The sequence below is a fragment of the Siniperca chuatsi genome, linkage group LG1 (assembly GCF_020085105.1).
Source record: "Siniperca chuatsi isolate FFG_IHB_CAS linkage group LG1, ASM2008510v1, whole genome shotgun sequence".
Taxonomy (NCBI): domain Eukaryota; kingdom Metazoa; phylum Chordata; class Actinopteri; order Centrarchiformes; family Sinipercidae; genus Siniperca; species Siniperca chuatsi.
Window position 1 is genome coordinate 27,955,548 of NC_058042.1, and position 18,455 is coordinate 27,974,002.

Consider the following 18,455-nt stretch of genomic DNA (forward strand, 5'->3'; position numbering starts at 1 on the left):
CTGCTATGAGTTTACCTCCTACAGGCAGAGAGAAATCTCACAATCTTTCATCCGATGAAGTTATACTTTAATTTAATTAACAAAAGCAGGTTTTTTTATATTTATTTAACAGCAGTGGTGTAGTTGTGCCCACAAGCTATTTTACATTTCAAGATTTTTTGTGTGTCTGTTTCTTTTTCAGCACTCCCCTCATTCACATTCATATTCTTGCTTGCCTTCACACCTGAGCTCTCCGGTAAGTAAAGCTTTACACTGTTATCCAGCAGCTTGGGAAAAAGTGCCTCCTGCCTTGCAATTTATATTTCCAATTGGCTGAGGGTCATGCGCTAGCTAAAACTCAGAGATTGGGAGTATGACTAAATATATAAATGAAACTTCCTCAAGGCACATTGGTTACACAGACAAGAGATGTGAGAGACACACAACAGTTTACTATTACTCACAGTTTACTAATTTTCTTATGTAGTATACAGTGGCTGGTAATCCCACCTCAACCTCAGTTAAATCATCTAAACATCCATAATCTTAATTTTTATCACCTTCATCCCATAGTTTAATTTATAGAATTCATATACATTTGATGCAAGTGACCTAAAGTTAAAACTAGAGTTGGAGGGGAGCCGCCAGATTAAGCTCAGTCAGTAACATGAAAACAATCTGGAATTAAATCTATTTGAATAATTAAGTTTTTGTTTATATGGTGGTTTGATGCCTTGTGGCAGAAGTTAATACTTTACCCACTTCTGTCACAGACACGTGTGTCTGAGACACGATCACCAGAAGGTATTACAGTAAGAACCCACTCAGCAGAATCCATCTGCCTTCAGGCAGCTTTTTGTGTTTTAATTAAACCCTCTTCTGGTCATTTGAAGAGAGTAAATAATTAGAGTCAATAGTGCTTCTCACCACACTCCACTATCTGCCTAATTGACTGAAGCATTTTTGTAGGAGAGGGATTGGCTTAGTTTCTGGAGGAAACTTAAAGTGATCTGAGTGTGAACTCTCACCCCCTGTTGACTTGAAAAGTGGCTGTAATTGGCCAACTTGGATTCATGATGATTTTAATGGATTCCGGTAGTGACAAGGCATTGAAATGGATCAAAAGTATCAAAATGTTCACAGAGCCTTGTCAAATTACTCCTTTGGACTTTCCGAGTCCTCACACAAGTGGTGAAAACTGCTGTTCCTCCTGTGGACAAGAAGGAAGCATTACCAATATTCACTTGGAATATACAGTAACTTGCCCCTTTTTTCTATGGATTAAGTACATCTTGCTTTAGAAATGATCTCTTTTTAATATCTTTCACCAGAATTGTTATGCTAGTGTGTGTCCCCAGCCACCCTACAATCTTGCTGGCCTACACATTTATTTATTTTGGCCCTTTTTTGTCCTGGAAGTCTTAGTGTCTTTGAAGACGCGCCTCCTTCCATTGCAAATGTCCAACGCCCGCAAGGAGTAAAGTCAGGAGTTGAAAGCTGAGCAGTTCAACTGTATCAGCACAACTTACAGCTGGCACCAGAGATAAAATTTAGGATGCAGGGGAATTGGCACTCAGTCTACAGTGACAGTGGTGGCTTGACGCCTGGTGTCCCAGAGTCTTTCTTTGTACTTCCAGCAGAAACACCTCCTCTCTGCCAGGGGGCCACTGAGGGGGAACAACTAAATTATGAGTCTACATGAGGATATATTCCTGTGGCGTGTCAAGAAGGACTGTGAATCAAGCCATTGATTTGTCTATGAACTAATCTGACTTTTCTGTAAGGTTATTATTGTATTTTGCAAGAAAAACAAGGATGACTATAATTGGATTGTACTTTGGCCTTTTTAAAAGTGGCCAATGTAGGCTATGCACATGAATATAATGAGTACTGGGTAGAACTGCCTCTAGTTCAAATTAGGCACAACTTACTGAGAGCAATTGCCTCATTTAACTGAGACCACACTGGTAGAAAAGGTGGTGGAAAGGTTAGGAGTGTTATTAATAATATCTGGAAATCTAAATAAGTCGTCAGTGTTCATTTTTCAGCAAAATACTAAGTCCAAATAACGAGTGCACACTTTAAAAGAGTTTAGACATGGACAAATGATGTTTGCAAGTACTTTATACTCTTAGTCTTATTGACTACTTAGATATCTTCCACTCCAGACGTTCCAACAGTTTTTGGTAAATTCCCCATCCACCTCCATTAAGGTTAAAATACACGTTAAAGATGACTTCCATCCACCTGGATTGGAAGTGTTTATGAAACTATCAGAAACTTTATTTCTGCAGAAAAACAGATAGGTGTCAAAATATCTTGTCTCCATATACATCTACCTGTCATGATAGTGAAAGCTGCTCGTGTTTCATTGTCAGTGTGTCAACCCTCTTGACAGTCTGTCATCTTTGCATGGATGCTGTCTTTTATGACACATTGTTACCTGCATCATGTATCTGCAGTCATTCATAATAATTAATTATTTCTCAAACTCTCCCTGCATTGTGAGAAAAGAGAGTTGCATCTCCCCCTACTGTTTTTACTGTAAAAGCACCATTGCAGAATCAAATCAAAAGAGACATGATACTGTACCTTTCCAAAGATGTGTATGTGTGCCTCTGAAGGTCTCACATCTCACTTTGCTTTAAGAATATTAAGGTTTTAGTTTGAGTTTGAATGGAAATGTATATAACTGAGAGTGTGTACTTGTAGTTTTAAGGGCATGCAAAAGCCAAACCTTAATCAGAATAGCCACTGCTGTCTGGGAAAAACAAAGAGAGTAACGTTTTCTCATGTTTCATAGTTAAATTGAAGGCTGCCTTATGTGTTTAGCGAGTTTCCTAACCCCTGGGCACTTGATAGATTAAAAATGACTTCTTTAGTCCACTTCTAACTTGTAAACAATGAAACTGGTACACTGGTTATAAAGCGTCTCACCATGTATGCATGTGAAAGTGTAAACACATTGTGTTCCCTGTAGATTATAGAACAGGTTCTAATTCTCTTAGTGTGGACTCATTTATATTCATGACCATGCATACTTTCACTTCCTCAGCACATGAAAAAAAGGAACCAAAAGCAGATCTCCTGTGTGACTCTACAAGGTCAATTGTGCTCCTCCTCTTTTCAATAAAAAAACAAAACAAAACTCTAATGTACAACTGTAGATGTATCTCAAATGATAACAGGGGAAAAAAACAGTTTGGAACTGAGAGCTGGATCATGTGTGTGTATCTGTATAGTATGACTCTGTATATTATGGCCTTTATATATATATATATATATATATATATATATATATATATATATATATATATAAAACACATTGATATGGTTGTTTTAGCTACATTTATCTAATTAACAGCTCCAAAGCAACAATGTTTACATGTTAAGTCATTGTAGCTCTCAGCGGACTTGACTTTGCCAACATGAACCTGATGGCTCATTTATCTTCATACCTAACCAAAGCACTGTAAGTGTAGCCATAAATTGAAAAACGAATAAGTACTCAAAAATGTATTAATGTGGCAAAAAAAACCTTACATCCTATTGCAAAAACATGTTGAGTGTGGCTTCTGTATTATTCGCTGCACTTGTTTGCCATGTTTTTCATAGTTGTTTGCATCTTTCTGTAATAATTCAATCAGAGAATTTTGCTGCCCCCTTATTGTACTGTATAGTAAGGACGCAACACACCATCAGTTTTATACCTATATTATATATCACTGACAACTATTAGTACTTGCAATGATGTGACATTTAGGGGGTGAAGAATTTTCACCAGTATTTTCAGTAGTAGCCTAGCTCATGGGACAGTATTGTTTTGAGCCTCTTTCTTCTTTTTAGCTTTTCATTTTACGTGTTTTTAATTTGTTTGATGGTGTTTTCTCCTATTGACTGCAGGACTTTGTTAACGACAGCCGCAGTAACATCATAGGAGGAGCCTCTCGATGCAACTTCACTGTTGAGAGTGGTATTTCCTAAAGACCTGAACGCAGCACAATGCTACGTCAGCTGACTAGCGCCAGAGCCGCATGAAACTCACGTGACTAGTGTCAGCACGTGACAGTTTGGACCAGAGCATCAGTATGGCTGCTGCACCACAGTGAGTTGAGTTTTCTGTTTTCTGACAGCTCTTTGACTGACTACACTGTGTATTTATTTAGTTTAAGTCAGAATAGAGTCGCGTTAGCTTTTACTTTTTAGTCAACCGGAACATAAAAATGTCCCTTCGCTAAGCTCGCGAGCTCGTCTGATAATAAAACTGTTGCCACGTAGATGTACCGTTACTACACTGTCAACCTGTGTAACTAATACCAAAATGTTTTGAAGTTTAGTTTCGTAAGGTTGTAGCGACCTTTCTACAGCATTGATCCAATTTCCAAATTTTTAAGACCGAAGTAAGCATGCCTGCAGCTGCTTTGAAAAACATTTCTACAGTAAATGCATTAAGTTCCCAACCTTTTTGGCTTGGGGCCCTTTAAAATGAAGCAATGTGACCCCTCATCACAGAGGTGCCTACTGTTTTATTTGAAGGATGTTTAGAGGACTGAAGGGCTGAACGTATTCCAATATTTTAAAAGATAAAACAAAACTTTTTATTGACAATAATTTAGAGAAATAATTTTGTGTAACAATTTATTTCCTGTCTTATCCATTTGCTCATGTTTGACACCTCAGATTTATCTTGGGATCGCTAGAGAACAAGCTTGTTTTTCGTGTGATCACGACACAACCCAGGCAGACTGCTTGTGATCATTACGTAAAACTGTATAAGAAACTGCTGTGGTAATCAAAGTTGTCAGCAATCAGCAGACATAAAGTGATCTCTGCCAGAGATTGGAACAAACATCAGACACACCTTATCACCTTTTTTTATTCCTGGGCTATTGACGGGCAGGGTATCTGGATTGCAGTGTAGTACTTGGTCGTCCTCCTTCAATAACATCATTTACCACATCACTGGGGCTGATCTGTCCTCACAGATACACAATCACACCTGTACTGTATACTCAGCCAACAGTAAATGATACAGAAATCCTTGAGCTATAAAATTCTATGAGGTTATGGATTAACCTTTGGTAAAGTCCAGGCTGAATCAGATATGTCTTGTTTGTTATCTTATCAGCAAAGCCACGGACAGAGACCAAGATTTATAACCAAGACCTATCAGTTAAAAGGATATCTATCTGTCTATATCTGTCTTAACTCTTTCTGAAGGTGGATTGTGGTTCATGATGGGTCCGCTCTCCTTGCTGTGTGTGAGTGTGTGTGTGAGAGAGAGAGACCGTAACATCTTCAGCTCAACAATTTAGAAGACATTAAATTAAGTTCTTCCCACTGCAGCTGCTATATACTTTTGTGAATAAGCACTAGGATATCTGAGAACAGTTGAATGATGGTAGGGACAGTGTGGACAAAATTGTCATTTTAGGCTTGTGCACTTTATGTCAAGGAAATCCTAATCCAGACCTAGAGTCCTTCAGTTGAGGGTCAGTCTCTCCAACCACTACTCCACTCTGAGCCACCCTATCTCTCTCTGTCCTCTCAGACCTGTCTACTGGCTGGGTAATGACACCCTGAGGGTGTCTGCAGCCCTATTTGCAGAGAACCGTCGACGACTATGCAAAGGGCTGAAAGCCAAAGACGGAGTGGTGCCGCAGTCAGTGGTGGTGCTGCAGGGAGGAGAGCAGAAGCAGAGGTACTGCACGGACACAGACCTCCTTTTCAGGCAGGTAAGTAGTCTTGAGTCGACTCTGGGATTGGTGCAAAACAGAGGCTGAGGTGGGGCGGGGTCCTGCGTTTATTTATCCATCCATCCACCCATGATCCCCAAGCCAGCAGTGAGTTTAAGTCCCTCCAGCATGTCCTGTGTCAGTCTCCTCTCAGCTGGTTGTGCCCCGATCGCTAAAGCGCCCAGAGGGCGTTCTATCGAGGTCCCACAAAAACCTCACCCAGCTTCTCCTAAAGTCAAGTCCAGTTCCAAGCTCCTCTGGCACTGTTAATCTCCTCACTCTGTCAAACATATGTAGGCCAGCCACTCTGCAGAGAAATCACTCATGTTTTTGATTTCTTTTTCACTCCCACCTAAGCTTGTGACTTGTAACGAAAAATCAATGGGCACATTGAAAGTTTTGTTTTGTTGCTGAGCTCTGTATTCAGCTCTCTTGACGTAACTGGCCTGATCAGGGACAACGTCTATATATTTTTCAGATTATGTAATAATCTGACCAATATTGGCTAACTTCCTGCTTTCTTCTAGCTGACTATTATTTTCTCCTCGCTAATGCTCTGGCTGATTCTTTGAATTCTGCAGGAGTCTTTCTTCCACTGGGCTTTCGGAGTAACCGAGCCGGACTGTTATGGAGCCATTGATGTGGACTCTGGGAAATCCATCCTTTTTGTTCCCAAACTGCCTGAAAGCTACGCTACTTGGATGGGAAAGTGAGTCACACTAATCTTCAAAGAGCTGTGTACATGGCCAACAATCATCACCAGCTGTGAGCTGTAACTTGAAGAAAAGGTTGACAAAGTCATGTGCTACACAGTTACATCTTTTACACCCAGTATAAACATGTTTTTATATACTTGTTTGTATTTAGTTTATTTATTGTAAATAACACCAAGAACCATTTAAGACTTAATATATTTGTCATCACCCAAACCACCTCAGACATGTTTGACTATACTGATATCAAAGCCTGCTGCAGTATTTCCAGTCCACACTGTTGTATTTATTATTTTTTTATTCAGTTTGTTTTGGAAATTATGAATCCTCTTGCAAATGGTCAAAAAATACAACTTTGACAATACAACTTTAAAATGACATGAACTTGCGGATGAATAAGACAATTTTACACATTTGGCTGCTTTCTCTGAAAACCTGACAACCAGTTGATTGCTGCGCTAGGTGAATTTTATGAGGACAGGCTGTCGACCTGGTAGAGCGCGCGCCCCGTGCGGCTCAGTTTCGAATCCAACCCGTGGCACTTTGCTACATGTCATCCCCCCCTTGCCCCCCACATTTCCTGTATAAAGGCAAAAAGCCAAAAAAAAAAATCTTAAAAAAAAAGAAGTGATGCATACAGTGTTACAGACTCCAAACCACCGGACATAAGATCTGGAAATAACCTGCAGACTCTTGACCATGTTTGGTGCCCACTATCTGACAGTAAAACAAATCCTTTTCACTCAGGAGTTACTTGATCAGCACTTGAATGTGCTGGGTTCTTCATTAGTTTTGCTTTCTGCCTCTGATCTTGGTTCTGAATACTTCTGTTAGTGTCTAACCCCTCCGTTATGTTTTTACAGATCTAATTCTTTTTGTTTGTTGACTGTACTTTTCTTTACCAGTTGTGTGTTTTGCATCTGTTGACAGGATCTTTCCTAAAGAGCACTTCAAGGAGAAGTATGCTGTTGATGAGGTGCAATACGCCTGTGATGTAAGTCTTGGTGCCGGTCTTAACAGCCTCTGCGTGCGTGACCTTTTTTCTGTGCAGTAACTGAACCTTGATGTTCAGTCACTGAGCTGTGAAGTTACAGCAAAGGACATTAGTACCTCCGTAGACTGTTTTAAAGGTGAAAGTCATGTCTTTCATTTAAACTTCCTGGCAAAGATATCGGTGGTGCCAGATAGTAGGACCCATATTAGGTTCGTACTAGGACCTCCTACAGTAGAACGTGACATTGCAGATGTTTTTAGTACAGAGCATTTACATCTACTCAACTAAACATGTCAAGTAAAATCCAACTGTGAAGCCTTTTGAGCCAAACATATTTGTCACAATGTGTTATTCAAAGGGATTCAAAAAGAAATGGACATGCATGGAACATTTTAAGATACTCTTTGAAGCCTTTGTGTGTTTGGGGCATGTGCACACGGCATGTGTGTGTGAGAGGATGTAAAAGCTTTGAGGCTTGAAGTCCATGACATCAATGGCTATTGTCTGAGAAAACGTGGGCAGTAGTTGGGCTCACACAAAGCACATGGAGCATCATACTGATAATTAAATTGGTAGAACAATTAATCAGTGTGCATACATCTTACGGAGATCAACCACCGAAATTCTCTGAGGACTTTTATTTTGAGTGGGGTTTGGGTTTTTTTTATATTTGTAACCTGCAGCGCCATTATCTTATCTTCAACAGCCTAGTCTAAAACATACTGTACATTCCTGTTGAGACTGTCTGTAATTGCCTATTTTGAGAGTTTGGGAAAACAGTCATGTATATCGGTGTTGACAGCAGATTCCCAGGGGAGCTATGTTGGAGGGTTGACAGCTCCAATGCTATTTTGGAGGTGTGCATGTTGACAAATCAAAATAATATAATCAGACTCTAACAGCTTTCACTGGCAAACAAATCATTTAGAAGTTAGCATTTGAAATGCACATACAATTTTACATTCATTTCTAGATTTACACTGTGACCTTTGGATGTCTCATCCTGCTGATATTTCTGGTATTTTTACATCTCCGCACCTGCCTGAGGTGTTAGATTTCCTGATTAGTCACAGTTTAAGAATCCAATTATCACTTCAACCAACAGCCTGTTCTTCCATGTAGCAATAGCAGCTCAACACTGCAATATAATATTAGAAAACATTATATCATATAATAATTGCCTCAGCATTTGTTTAACTAATAGTCATCTAGTCAGACAAAGAAATCGGTTGCTGCTGATCAGCATTCAGTTGGCAGTGCTGCCTACAGAAGGACCTAAAGGAAAACAATATTTCTTTTCTTTTATCAGAACCAGGTCATGAATATTTGAGCAGGTTTCAATTTTTCAAACACTCAGACATGGGAGGTGTTGTTGCACACACACTTTTATCAGCACTGCCCTGCTTAACATGCAAACAGTTCACCTTTAGATTGTTGAATGCAGCATTTTGTGGAGAAAAATGTGAATGTGTTTTTCATTCTTTTTAAAGTATCTGGCCAGTCTTCTGAGTTTTCATGATATCCATATTTTTGGATCTGTGATGATATTTTAAGAATATTCCAAGTATGTGCAATGAGTGTGTTTGTTACCACTGAATTTCCAAGTTTTGTTATATTTCAGAAAAACTTCAAAGTTATTTTATCTGGCTTTACTTGACTTGACAAGTGTGTTTTACTCCAGTGGTTTACAACTACTGCACACATGAACAAATCTTCATGCATAAACGACATTTAAAACTCAGATGTCTCCTATCAGATATTTTCTGTCAATAAATGAAACAAATGTCAGATTTGTAACTGATCAAATGGTTGAGGCAACTTCTTTTTTACAGGTTGAAGTTGTTGTTGCAGCTAATCGTTGACTTATTGAATCACTGTATAACTGAGAATGATATCCTCAGAATGACATTAAAAACTTTTAAGCACAATAGCAATTATTCCAATGTCTCAAAATTAAGCTCCAATTCACATCTAGATTTTAGGCTGAATGTTAACAGTTAATGTTTTAGGAAGTCCATTTTAGTGGTATTAATAATAACAATGCTCAAATATCACCACAGTGTCTGTGAACACTGAGTCAGGGATCGGTTATCTGACATTTAAGCTGTTGGCAGGAGTAATAAAGTCACTTGAGGTTTGTGTTGAGGAAGTGTGCTGCTGAGGAGCAGAGAGGCCACGTAGCCACAACGGCGTCTGCCGGAGTGACCTTTATATGCTGCAGCCTCAGAGCAGAAGAAAACTGGTGCTTGTTGTATCTGCCCTAATTGCTCCCTGTCTGCTTCCTTGCAGATTGCCGATGTCCTGTCCAGCCTGAAACCAGCAGTGCTCCTAACACTGGTATGCTGTTGGCTTGTTTTGCAGAGTGTCGTCAGAACAGTGCATCACTCATTCCTACCTGATTACAGCTAGTGATATATGGTTTTATTTAAAATCAGACGACTGATCACAGGACTAATTCTTCAGGTGTGGTGTGGGAGTATTTTATTTATTTTTGAACCAACTTTAAGGATGGTAGTCTGTAAAAGGTCCAGTCAGATCTGCCTCACCCTACCTCACCTTGCCTGATGTCATCATATAAAAAAAGTCCTTTCATTTTGTTTGTGTGGAAGCTGTAAACCATTGACACAAAATATCTACTGAAAATCTGAATCTTTAACATCAACTTTCAAAAACCTGATAATTATATTGATCAACTGCTAAAAAGTGCAGTGTGAGAATAAATGTAAACTCCTTTTACTAATTCTACAGCTTCTACAGTCCATCTGTCTTTACAGAATAGATCATCAGCCTGGATATAAACCAATTGAAAGTCCTGTATTGACATTTGAATGCACTTGGTGGTGATGTCATTTCACTTTTTGTGTGTGTGTTTTTTTTTTCCATGCAGCGAGGACAGAATACAGATAGCGGGAGCATCTGCCGTGAAGCCTCCTTTGAAGGAATTAGTCGGTATGTTCAATTGGCATCAATTTACATTAATAATTATACTTTGTTTGGGGAGGTTATTGTTTTGTTGTTGTTTTTTTTTTTTTTCTTCTTTTATAACCAAGGATACAACAGACTCATGCATACCGATTGTTGCTGATTAAATTATATTCAGAATTAGGTTAATTAAGCAAACAATCTTGCTTTTGCTTGTTAGTTATCAATTAATGACAGTGTTACTGTTCTTAGCACTGGTCTTTGTTCTTTTTTTAAACCTCATACATTACACCATTTTATCTGTTCTACACTTTGACCCCAAATGCTTTGAAAAAGAAGTCTCATATACTTATTTCAAAGCTAATATAGACATTTGCATCACATTGCATTTCAATAAGGAGAGTTCAATTGGAAGTGCATAACAATATTTATTGAGGTTAGCAACAGAGAAAATATTTTTTGGCGATTAGACTCCATCGATGTGAAGTGTCACCATTAAGCGTAGGCACATATAAAGATAGGAAAGAGGACAGGATCGCCCCGGAGACTAGATGCTGGTGGTGGTAGAGTAAAGCCAGCAGGTGGTTGATCGAAACTTGGTGTTGAATCTGGCTGGTCAAGTATGGTGATGTCAGAGTTATTTTACTGTGACAGCATAGGAAAGCGGAAGTGACAGAGAAAGACAGAACAGCAGGAAATAGCAGACATTCACCCACAGAGGAACAAAGGCCGAACGTCAAGGAAGAGATCTTCCTTATTGAACTTTTGCCAAAACTTCATTTCTATTTATAATGTGTCTGTTTCTTGTTCTTGTTTTTTTTTTTTTTTTAAATCAGCTTCCAAGTGAACAACACTTTTTTACACCCAGTCATTGTGGAATGGTAAGTAATTAAATGTTTTATAATATTATTCAGAAAGCCCACTCAAGATGAAAATAAAGACTCTCCCTTAATTACCTAAAAGTTTCTTCCGTCAAATTCTGCTACCTTTAACTCACAAACCTTGGCAATTACAGCCACCCAGTCAGGTAATTGTGCAATCCTCCTAGCATGTCTTTGGCTTGTTTTTTACCCTCTTAGAATCAGAAGCCAGTTCGCACAGATGTAATGGACTTCGTGCTCGCCTGGTTGTCCTTGGCATTAGAGTTTGCACCCCCCAGATGAATTGACATTTTCTGAAATAAGGAGGAATGCTTTTCAGGCACACTGCCTGGGAAGAAAGACTTCATTGAACCCCTCTGCCCCCTTTTCTCTGCGGCGCTTGCATGGCTCTCATTTAATGGGACATTTATTATTTTTTTACTTTCATTAGTGTTACTATTGGTTACCACTGCCTTGTGTTATTTGTTTCTATTATTGTAGAAGTCCCTAATATTCTCCAGTATCTAGCCATCAGCTACTGCTTTCCTAACACAAATGAATGTGAAATGGTAAGATCAGCAGGCAAAAAGCTTCAGCTCTAACATGGTCTTAAAGCTGAGCTTGAAATCAAATATGGTTTAAAACATTTTCAGCAACGGCAGATTAGGAGAAAGTTTGCCACTGGAATTTCAATAAATGACAGGTCTCATTTATATACAACGTTCCTGGGAATGATGGAGGACCATCTGCCAGATATTGGTTCTCTACATCAGTTACTGCATCAGCAGTGTATATTAGAAAGATGAATTTCAAAAATGTCTATTTCTGCCATCACAATACAGAAACTGTATTCCTTTAGCTCAATGTGAGAGTTGTATGGATTCTCTATACTGTTAAGCTGCACATTCATCGTACTGTGCATTGATAAACTGGCAGTGATTAGAATGAGAGGCTGGTCTGTCTGTGTCTGCAGCCGTCTGATTAAGACCGATATGGAGCTGGAGGTCCTGCGCTACACCAACAGGATTTCCAGTGACGCCCACAAAATGGTAAGATCTTGCTCTGCTAGACAGAGCATCTGCAAGGGTGCTCAAATGGGGTGCTAACATTTCGAACAATAAAGGAAAGGAATAGAAAGAAAAGACAAGTTCAGAGCATGAAAATAAACACAAACAAGTACCAAGCAGCTTACTGAGCTTCAATCTCGCCCAAAGGATCCAAGATGTCAGGATCCTCTAAGGCTATAAACTGTTTAAATGCTATCAATTTTACCTACATCCCGTAGCTTTGAGGCCAGCAGTTAACAGAGATAGCCTTTGACCAATAAGCTTTAACATTAAAGCAATACTTTACTTCAGCACAGGACTTTATCGCCATGAATAACCTCTTCAGGGGTTGAGGAGCAGTTAACCACTCAATGTTATCTGTCCTCTGAAATCACTTACCATGAGCGTTCAATATCGTTTTCCTCCTGTTACGAGTGTGATCATTAGACTTAGTTTTCAGAGGTATGTTTTTACCCTTGTGTCCCAATGAAACTACATTACAAAAGTGTTATATGTCACGTCAGAGGAACTGTGACATGCAGAGGGTCGAGCATTTTGAGCCACTGCTCCGTCAGGTACACACACAAAACGATTATGAGAGTTTGGTGCTTTGTGCATATGGTGAACATTGACATCCATTTCAAAAGAGTCAGTAACGGTTTTATCCAGTAGTTTTTAAGTTTGCTAATCACATATAATCACACTTTTTCTCTGTAGGTCATGAAGCATGTGAAGCCTGGACAGAAAGAATATGAAATGGAGAGGTAAGTGATGCATTTTGTCAATTGATCCTCGTTTTTCATGCCAGAGACATATAGGCCCATGTTTGGTGACAAGACAGAGATATAAAAGTCAAGACAGACATTCTACTTCTAAGGTTATATCTACAGTATATGCGGGGATTGAAGCAGTCCTTATTTTATTTGACTTTACTTTCAAATAGTCTCCTGATAATACATTTTATAGCATATGGAGACCAACTCTGCTACAGTCATGAAGAAATGTTATGCCTCAGTGCATGTCGACGCTCCAGTAACTATCATTATTACATCTTATTAGGTACAGTGGAGTAAGGACTCTGAGGTTCTTGCTTGTTCTGGGTTTGCTACATTATGTCACATGCTTCACAGCCCACGTAATGACACTGGCAGACCTGGCGCTGTCAGTTGTGGATGGCCCTTTACTGTATGCTTAGGTAAAAAGTCACAAAGTAAAAAGTCTATGAAATATAGAATGAAATACTAAGCAGATAGATTATTACAGGAGCAGCGTTATAATCAGATGGAAGATCAATCTAGATTGAGAACTTAGTTTTCGTCATGTTGGAAATTGTGTCACAGTGAAACAAGTTTCTGATTCACCAAAAACACAAATGTCAACGGTGAAACACAATTTACCCATAAATGGCTGTCAAGCTGAAGAGGCCGGGAGCAAAACACAGAGTCATTTGAATGGTAATTGAATGAATGTCTTTTAATGTTTGTATATTTTAATAAGATTATTTGCTGTGTTTTGTTTTGTTAAAAACAATGTTGTGTCAGAGCAGCTGTCAGTCATGCTCATTTGCCTTTGCTGTGTAAGAAGAACCAGGAAACGTGGACTCATCCTCTTACACAGTGTTGCAATGCTGTCGAGATCCATCGAAGTGTTTGATGTGCTTGACCGTGTGATGATTAAAGAATGAGTGCTGAATGAATTCTTAAAAAGCATGGAGTCAGGAAGAGGGCAGCGAAAGTCCTTTAGCTAATTAGTGTTTTCTGTGATCTCTGCTGAAATGTTTACTTTCCTTTTTCTTACTGGGTGCTTTTCTTTTTTTCTTCTCTTTGCAGCCTGTTCCAGCACTACTGCTACAATAAAGGAGGGATGCGCCACACCTCCTACACCTGCATCTGTGGAACGTAAGGCTTTGTCAATTAATGTTTACCCGTTTCATTCCTGACTTAGGCTTCTCCAAAGATACATGTAAATGTCATAGGCTGCAGAGGCGCTGACGCACACACCTCAAACAAACACCATCAAATGTTGTCTTCACGTCAGGCAGAGCATTGCTGCAACACTTTATAACATCCTTTCAGCCTCTGTGGAACAGAGGAAGTTGAAGTCTGTAGCTCTGCAGTATCCCGATTGGCTTATTGGCCAAACCACCATCAAATTCCTCTTTGTTGCAGGGTAACTGTTAGCTAGCAGCATCATTATGGATGAAGAATTCTGAAATATTGCGATGTTGTTGCTAATCGGGCTTTGGCCTTTTGTATTAAAGGCCATGCGTAATGAATACTTCCTGGCGATTAGTGGTCAGTGGATGCAAGCTATTTTCCTGTTCAAATTAAGAGCTTGAAAAATGAGCACCTGATCATCTTCAAAGGAAATTGATGAAACGTTGAAAGATTGGAACCCCTCTGATGATATTGAAATACATTATTTAATTCAAATTATTTTTCATGGTAGCTTTATATAAGTCATATTCAGCTTTATATAAGTCATATTCAATGCAATTACCACCTTTGTGTAGTAGTTGTTCATAGTTATACTATTTATGTATTGTGTTATTGTTTAACAAAAGAGGCGATAACTCCTCCATTCTCCACTACGGCCATGCTGGGGCTCCAAATGACAAGACAATTACAGAGGGAGACATGTGGTGAGTAGCCTTCAGTAGTTTTTAACTTTCGGCTCCAAAACACTTTGGAAATAAATTTGACTGAATTAGTTTTGATGTTTTGTCCCCCGCAGTCTGTTCGACATGGGTGGAGAGTACTACTGCTACTCCTCAGACATCACCTGCTCCTTCCCAGCCAACGGCAAGTTCACTCCAGACCAGAGGGCCGTCTACGAGGCCGTCCTCAAATCCTCCCGAGCTGTCATGGCTGCCATCAAACCAGGTTATCATCTTTTAGTCAGTTTAACTATTGAGTACACTTTACTGACCTACGAAAAGTACTTAAAATGTAATCTTCTGCCCTCAAAGAAGTACTACCAGCACGGGGTTAACTGCTAATTGTTTTGCATTTTATAGGCATCTTTTTTGTTGTAAAAACCATAATAATGACCATGGTGACGGCATTTGACTTTAAATCTCCAAGGTTTTCAGTACAGTTAACATTTTTTAAATTACGGTTGCTGCGGTCTTGTAAATAATATTTCTTTGTAAACTACACTTGGAAATAAAATGGAAACCCGGTCTTAGATTCATAGCTACATATTGAGAGGCTTTCGGGCTTAGAAAGATAACCATGCATACTTAAATTTAAAGTTCAAGACAAAAAAAAACCTTCTGTTCTTTATAAACCATGCTGTTTGTGTTGCAGGTGTGAAGTGGACTGACATGCACCGCCTGGCCGACCGGGTCCACCTGGAGGAGCTGGTGAAGATCGGCATCCTGAACGGCAGCGTGGAGGACATGCTGAAGGTCCACCTGGGCTCCGTCTTCATGCCCCACGGCCTGGGACACCTGCTGGGCATCGACGTGCACGATGTGGGAGGATACCCTGAGGTGAGAACGCAAGACGTAACTTCTGAGATTGCCCACATCACAACCAACCAGTAGTTAGTGCTGTAACAGGCACAGTCTCCAGAAAGAAGCAGAAGAAGACACAGTCCTGTTCCTCAAATATGGATGTGTCATCAATAATAGAGAGACCCTCTGTGCAGAAGTGAGAGCTGAGCAAAAAGAGGCCAAGCTGCAGGAACAAGTTCAGGATGAGGGCAGGAGAGAGGGGAAGGGGAAATGTTGTCTGAACACTGGACAAAATTCTCCACCACAACCTGAAACCGTCTGTGTTCAGTTATGCACTTCTGACAACTAAATACAGAAGACATTTAACCCACAGTAGCTCCAGTGGAACTGCTGAGTGTTCCCCAGCAGAAGGTGTCAGTAATACAGGGCTAAGTCCTGGCTTAATGAACTGACATCATTTATCTCTAATCACAGTCTGAACCAGAATTTTCTTTCTTCTTATCTGGGTGGAAAAGTTTTGAGCACTGGACTCAGCTGAAACACAGTCAAAGGAGATTCACTGTGACACACTCTGATATTTTACTGTTTTACTGAAGAACTGATTCGCATGAAAAATGCACAAAATCTAAAGTAATGGTGGTTTCCTGTAGCGGTGCCTCCATTTAGTCTGGGCTACAGTTATCCTACAGTATATTTCATCCAAAATAAAAAAGAAATACTATCTCAATACGGTTATCAAAAAAAAAAAGTTACCACAGTTAGTTTTTTGTAACTGTGGTTTTAACAAACTGTACTGTTGTCCAGGGGGTGGAGCGTATTAATGAGCCCGGACTGAAGAGTCTTCGGATGGGCCGCCTGGTGCAGGAGAGGATGGTCCTCACCGTGGAGCCCGGCATATACTTCATCAACCACCTGCTGGACCAGGCCCTGGCCAACCCTGCTCAGAGCTGCTTCATCAACAACCAAGTGCTGGCTCGCTTCCGCAGCTTTGGAGGGGTCAGTCTGCTTGCACGGTTTCATTTGGTTGTGTTTGTTGGATTGGATTCACCAGAGCGGTAATAGAAATGAATCAAGTTTTCTACAGGAAAACCCACTGATACTGAAATTAACTCACCAGAGAGCTCGCAGGGCAACACTTACTTGATTCTTGGTCCACAGAATGAAAACATTGTTATTCTTTCATGTGTTGCAATAGGCTACATGACTATGACGCTAAAAGCTACAAGTAATGTCACTTTAAACATGCAAAGACTACAATGTATTACAATGTATTACAGTATGAAAATTAAGGCTTAGACCTGGAAAATCAGGGAATTTGATAAATCCTTAAGGGAAGTCGTGATGGAACCAGACTGTTTTACAGTTAATCATAGAAAACCTTTCTGAACTAAAAAGTATCACGAAGGATCACAGATGTGCTTTGACTAATTCATGTAAAAGTCATAGATTTTTATGTCAGAGCCATGATCGCGATCAATCTTATGTCGTGAAAATTCATGAAATCTTAAATCACTTACTTAATTGGTGAGATCTGTTAACGTAGTAGCTCCAATGAGCCCATACAACACTACAAGGACTTCTGCAAGGTCCAAGAGACGTTTAACAGGGGCAGGTTTGGTTCAGAATTTTAATGTTCACTTTTTCACTTAAATAAGTAGTTTAGATAAAATGGCAAAACAGTGGATTTGCATACAACTGTTGTAAGTGTAGGACTTACTGTGTCTGATCATTAAGTTGACAAGTTATCATAAATTATATAAGAATGATAATCAATATTATGAAATTGTACAAAAATTGTTGAACATTCCTTAACACACACTTAACATTTTCCTTGATGACCATTTAGTTAAGTTAAACTTCTGCCATGTGAATAGAGATTTTTCAGTGACCGATCCAGCTCATAATCAACATATGAATTCTTTACATTTTTGCATTTACATTGACTGAGTTTGCCTTTGAATGTCTTCCGCTTTGTTTCCGCCGTGTTTGATTGACTACTATGTCACTGTGGAACAGGTTCGCATTGAAGATGACATCGCAGTGACAGCTGATGGCATAGAGCTGCTGACCTGCGTCCCTCGCACCGTGGAGGAGATTGAGGCTTTCATGGCAGACTCTGCAAAACCCTTCAGCCCTGTCGTCAGCAGCTAGAAATTCTGACTGACGTCTCACAGTAAAGTCTGAGCTGTACTCTGCGACGACATTAACTACTGCAGATAAACAACAAGACTATTCTTCGGTAAAACTGAAGTTATTACTCATATCTCACTTATACAACAGATACACAATCAAGATTATTATTAAGCAGTACAATTAACACGATAAAAAGCAAGGAACATGAAAACTTTCATACAGTATCTTTATAAAGCTTTCATAATGTTTTGAAAATTGTGATGCAGTCACTTTAAGGGACAAACTACTTTAATAAAATAAATGTGTTCATTTATGTGCGTCCCGGAAAAATAAATACAATTTTTTGAAAGTAATTCTTATTCTTATATTTTCCTCTTTGTAAACATTGATTCACAAAAAAATGCTGTGAAATTAAATTAAATAAACATTTTAATTTGCAACTGTGTGCAGCAGATTTGTTCATTTATTTAGCTGGTATTTTGTACAAGTATTCTTTCATACAAATACATTGGACCACAAATGTTCTTTATCCACACAGTAACCAGAGTAGTCCTCTTGTCCTGACAGAAGAAAATGTCCTGACAGTTCCTCTTTAAGATGGATAATTAAATCAACG

At 39.3% G+C, this 18,455-nt stretch overlaps 1 protein-coding gene across 1 annotated transcript; it reads left to right on the top strand.

The window, feature by feature from the left end:
- Nucleotides 1–3,933: 3,933 nt before the first annotated feature.
- Nucleotides 3,934–18,279, top strand: pepd (peptidase D). Its single transcript, XM_044174718.1, has 15 exons — nt 3,934–4,084; nt 5,531–5,714; nt 6,296–6,423; nt 7,358–7,421; nt 9,711–9,758; nt 10,309–10,370; nt 11,180–11,224; nt 12,177–12,252; nt 12,967–13,013; nt 14,079–14,147; nt 14,813–14,890; nt 14,983–15,131; nt 15,558–15,742; nt 16,511–16,702; nt 17,723–18,279. Exons 1-15 carry the CDS (start codon nt 4,068–4,070, stop codon nt 17,855–17,857), a joined length of 1,479 nt encoding a protein of 492 aa, XP_044030653.1. The 5' UTR covers nt 3,934–4,067; the 3' UTR covers nt 17,858–18,279.
- The last annotated feature ends 176 nt before the right edge of the window (nt 18,280–18,455 follow it).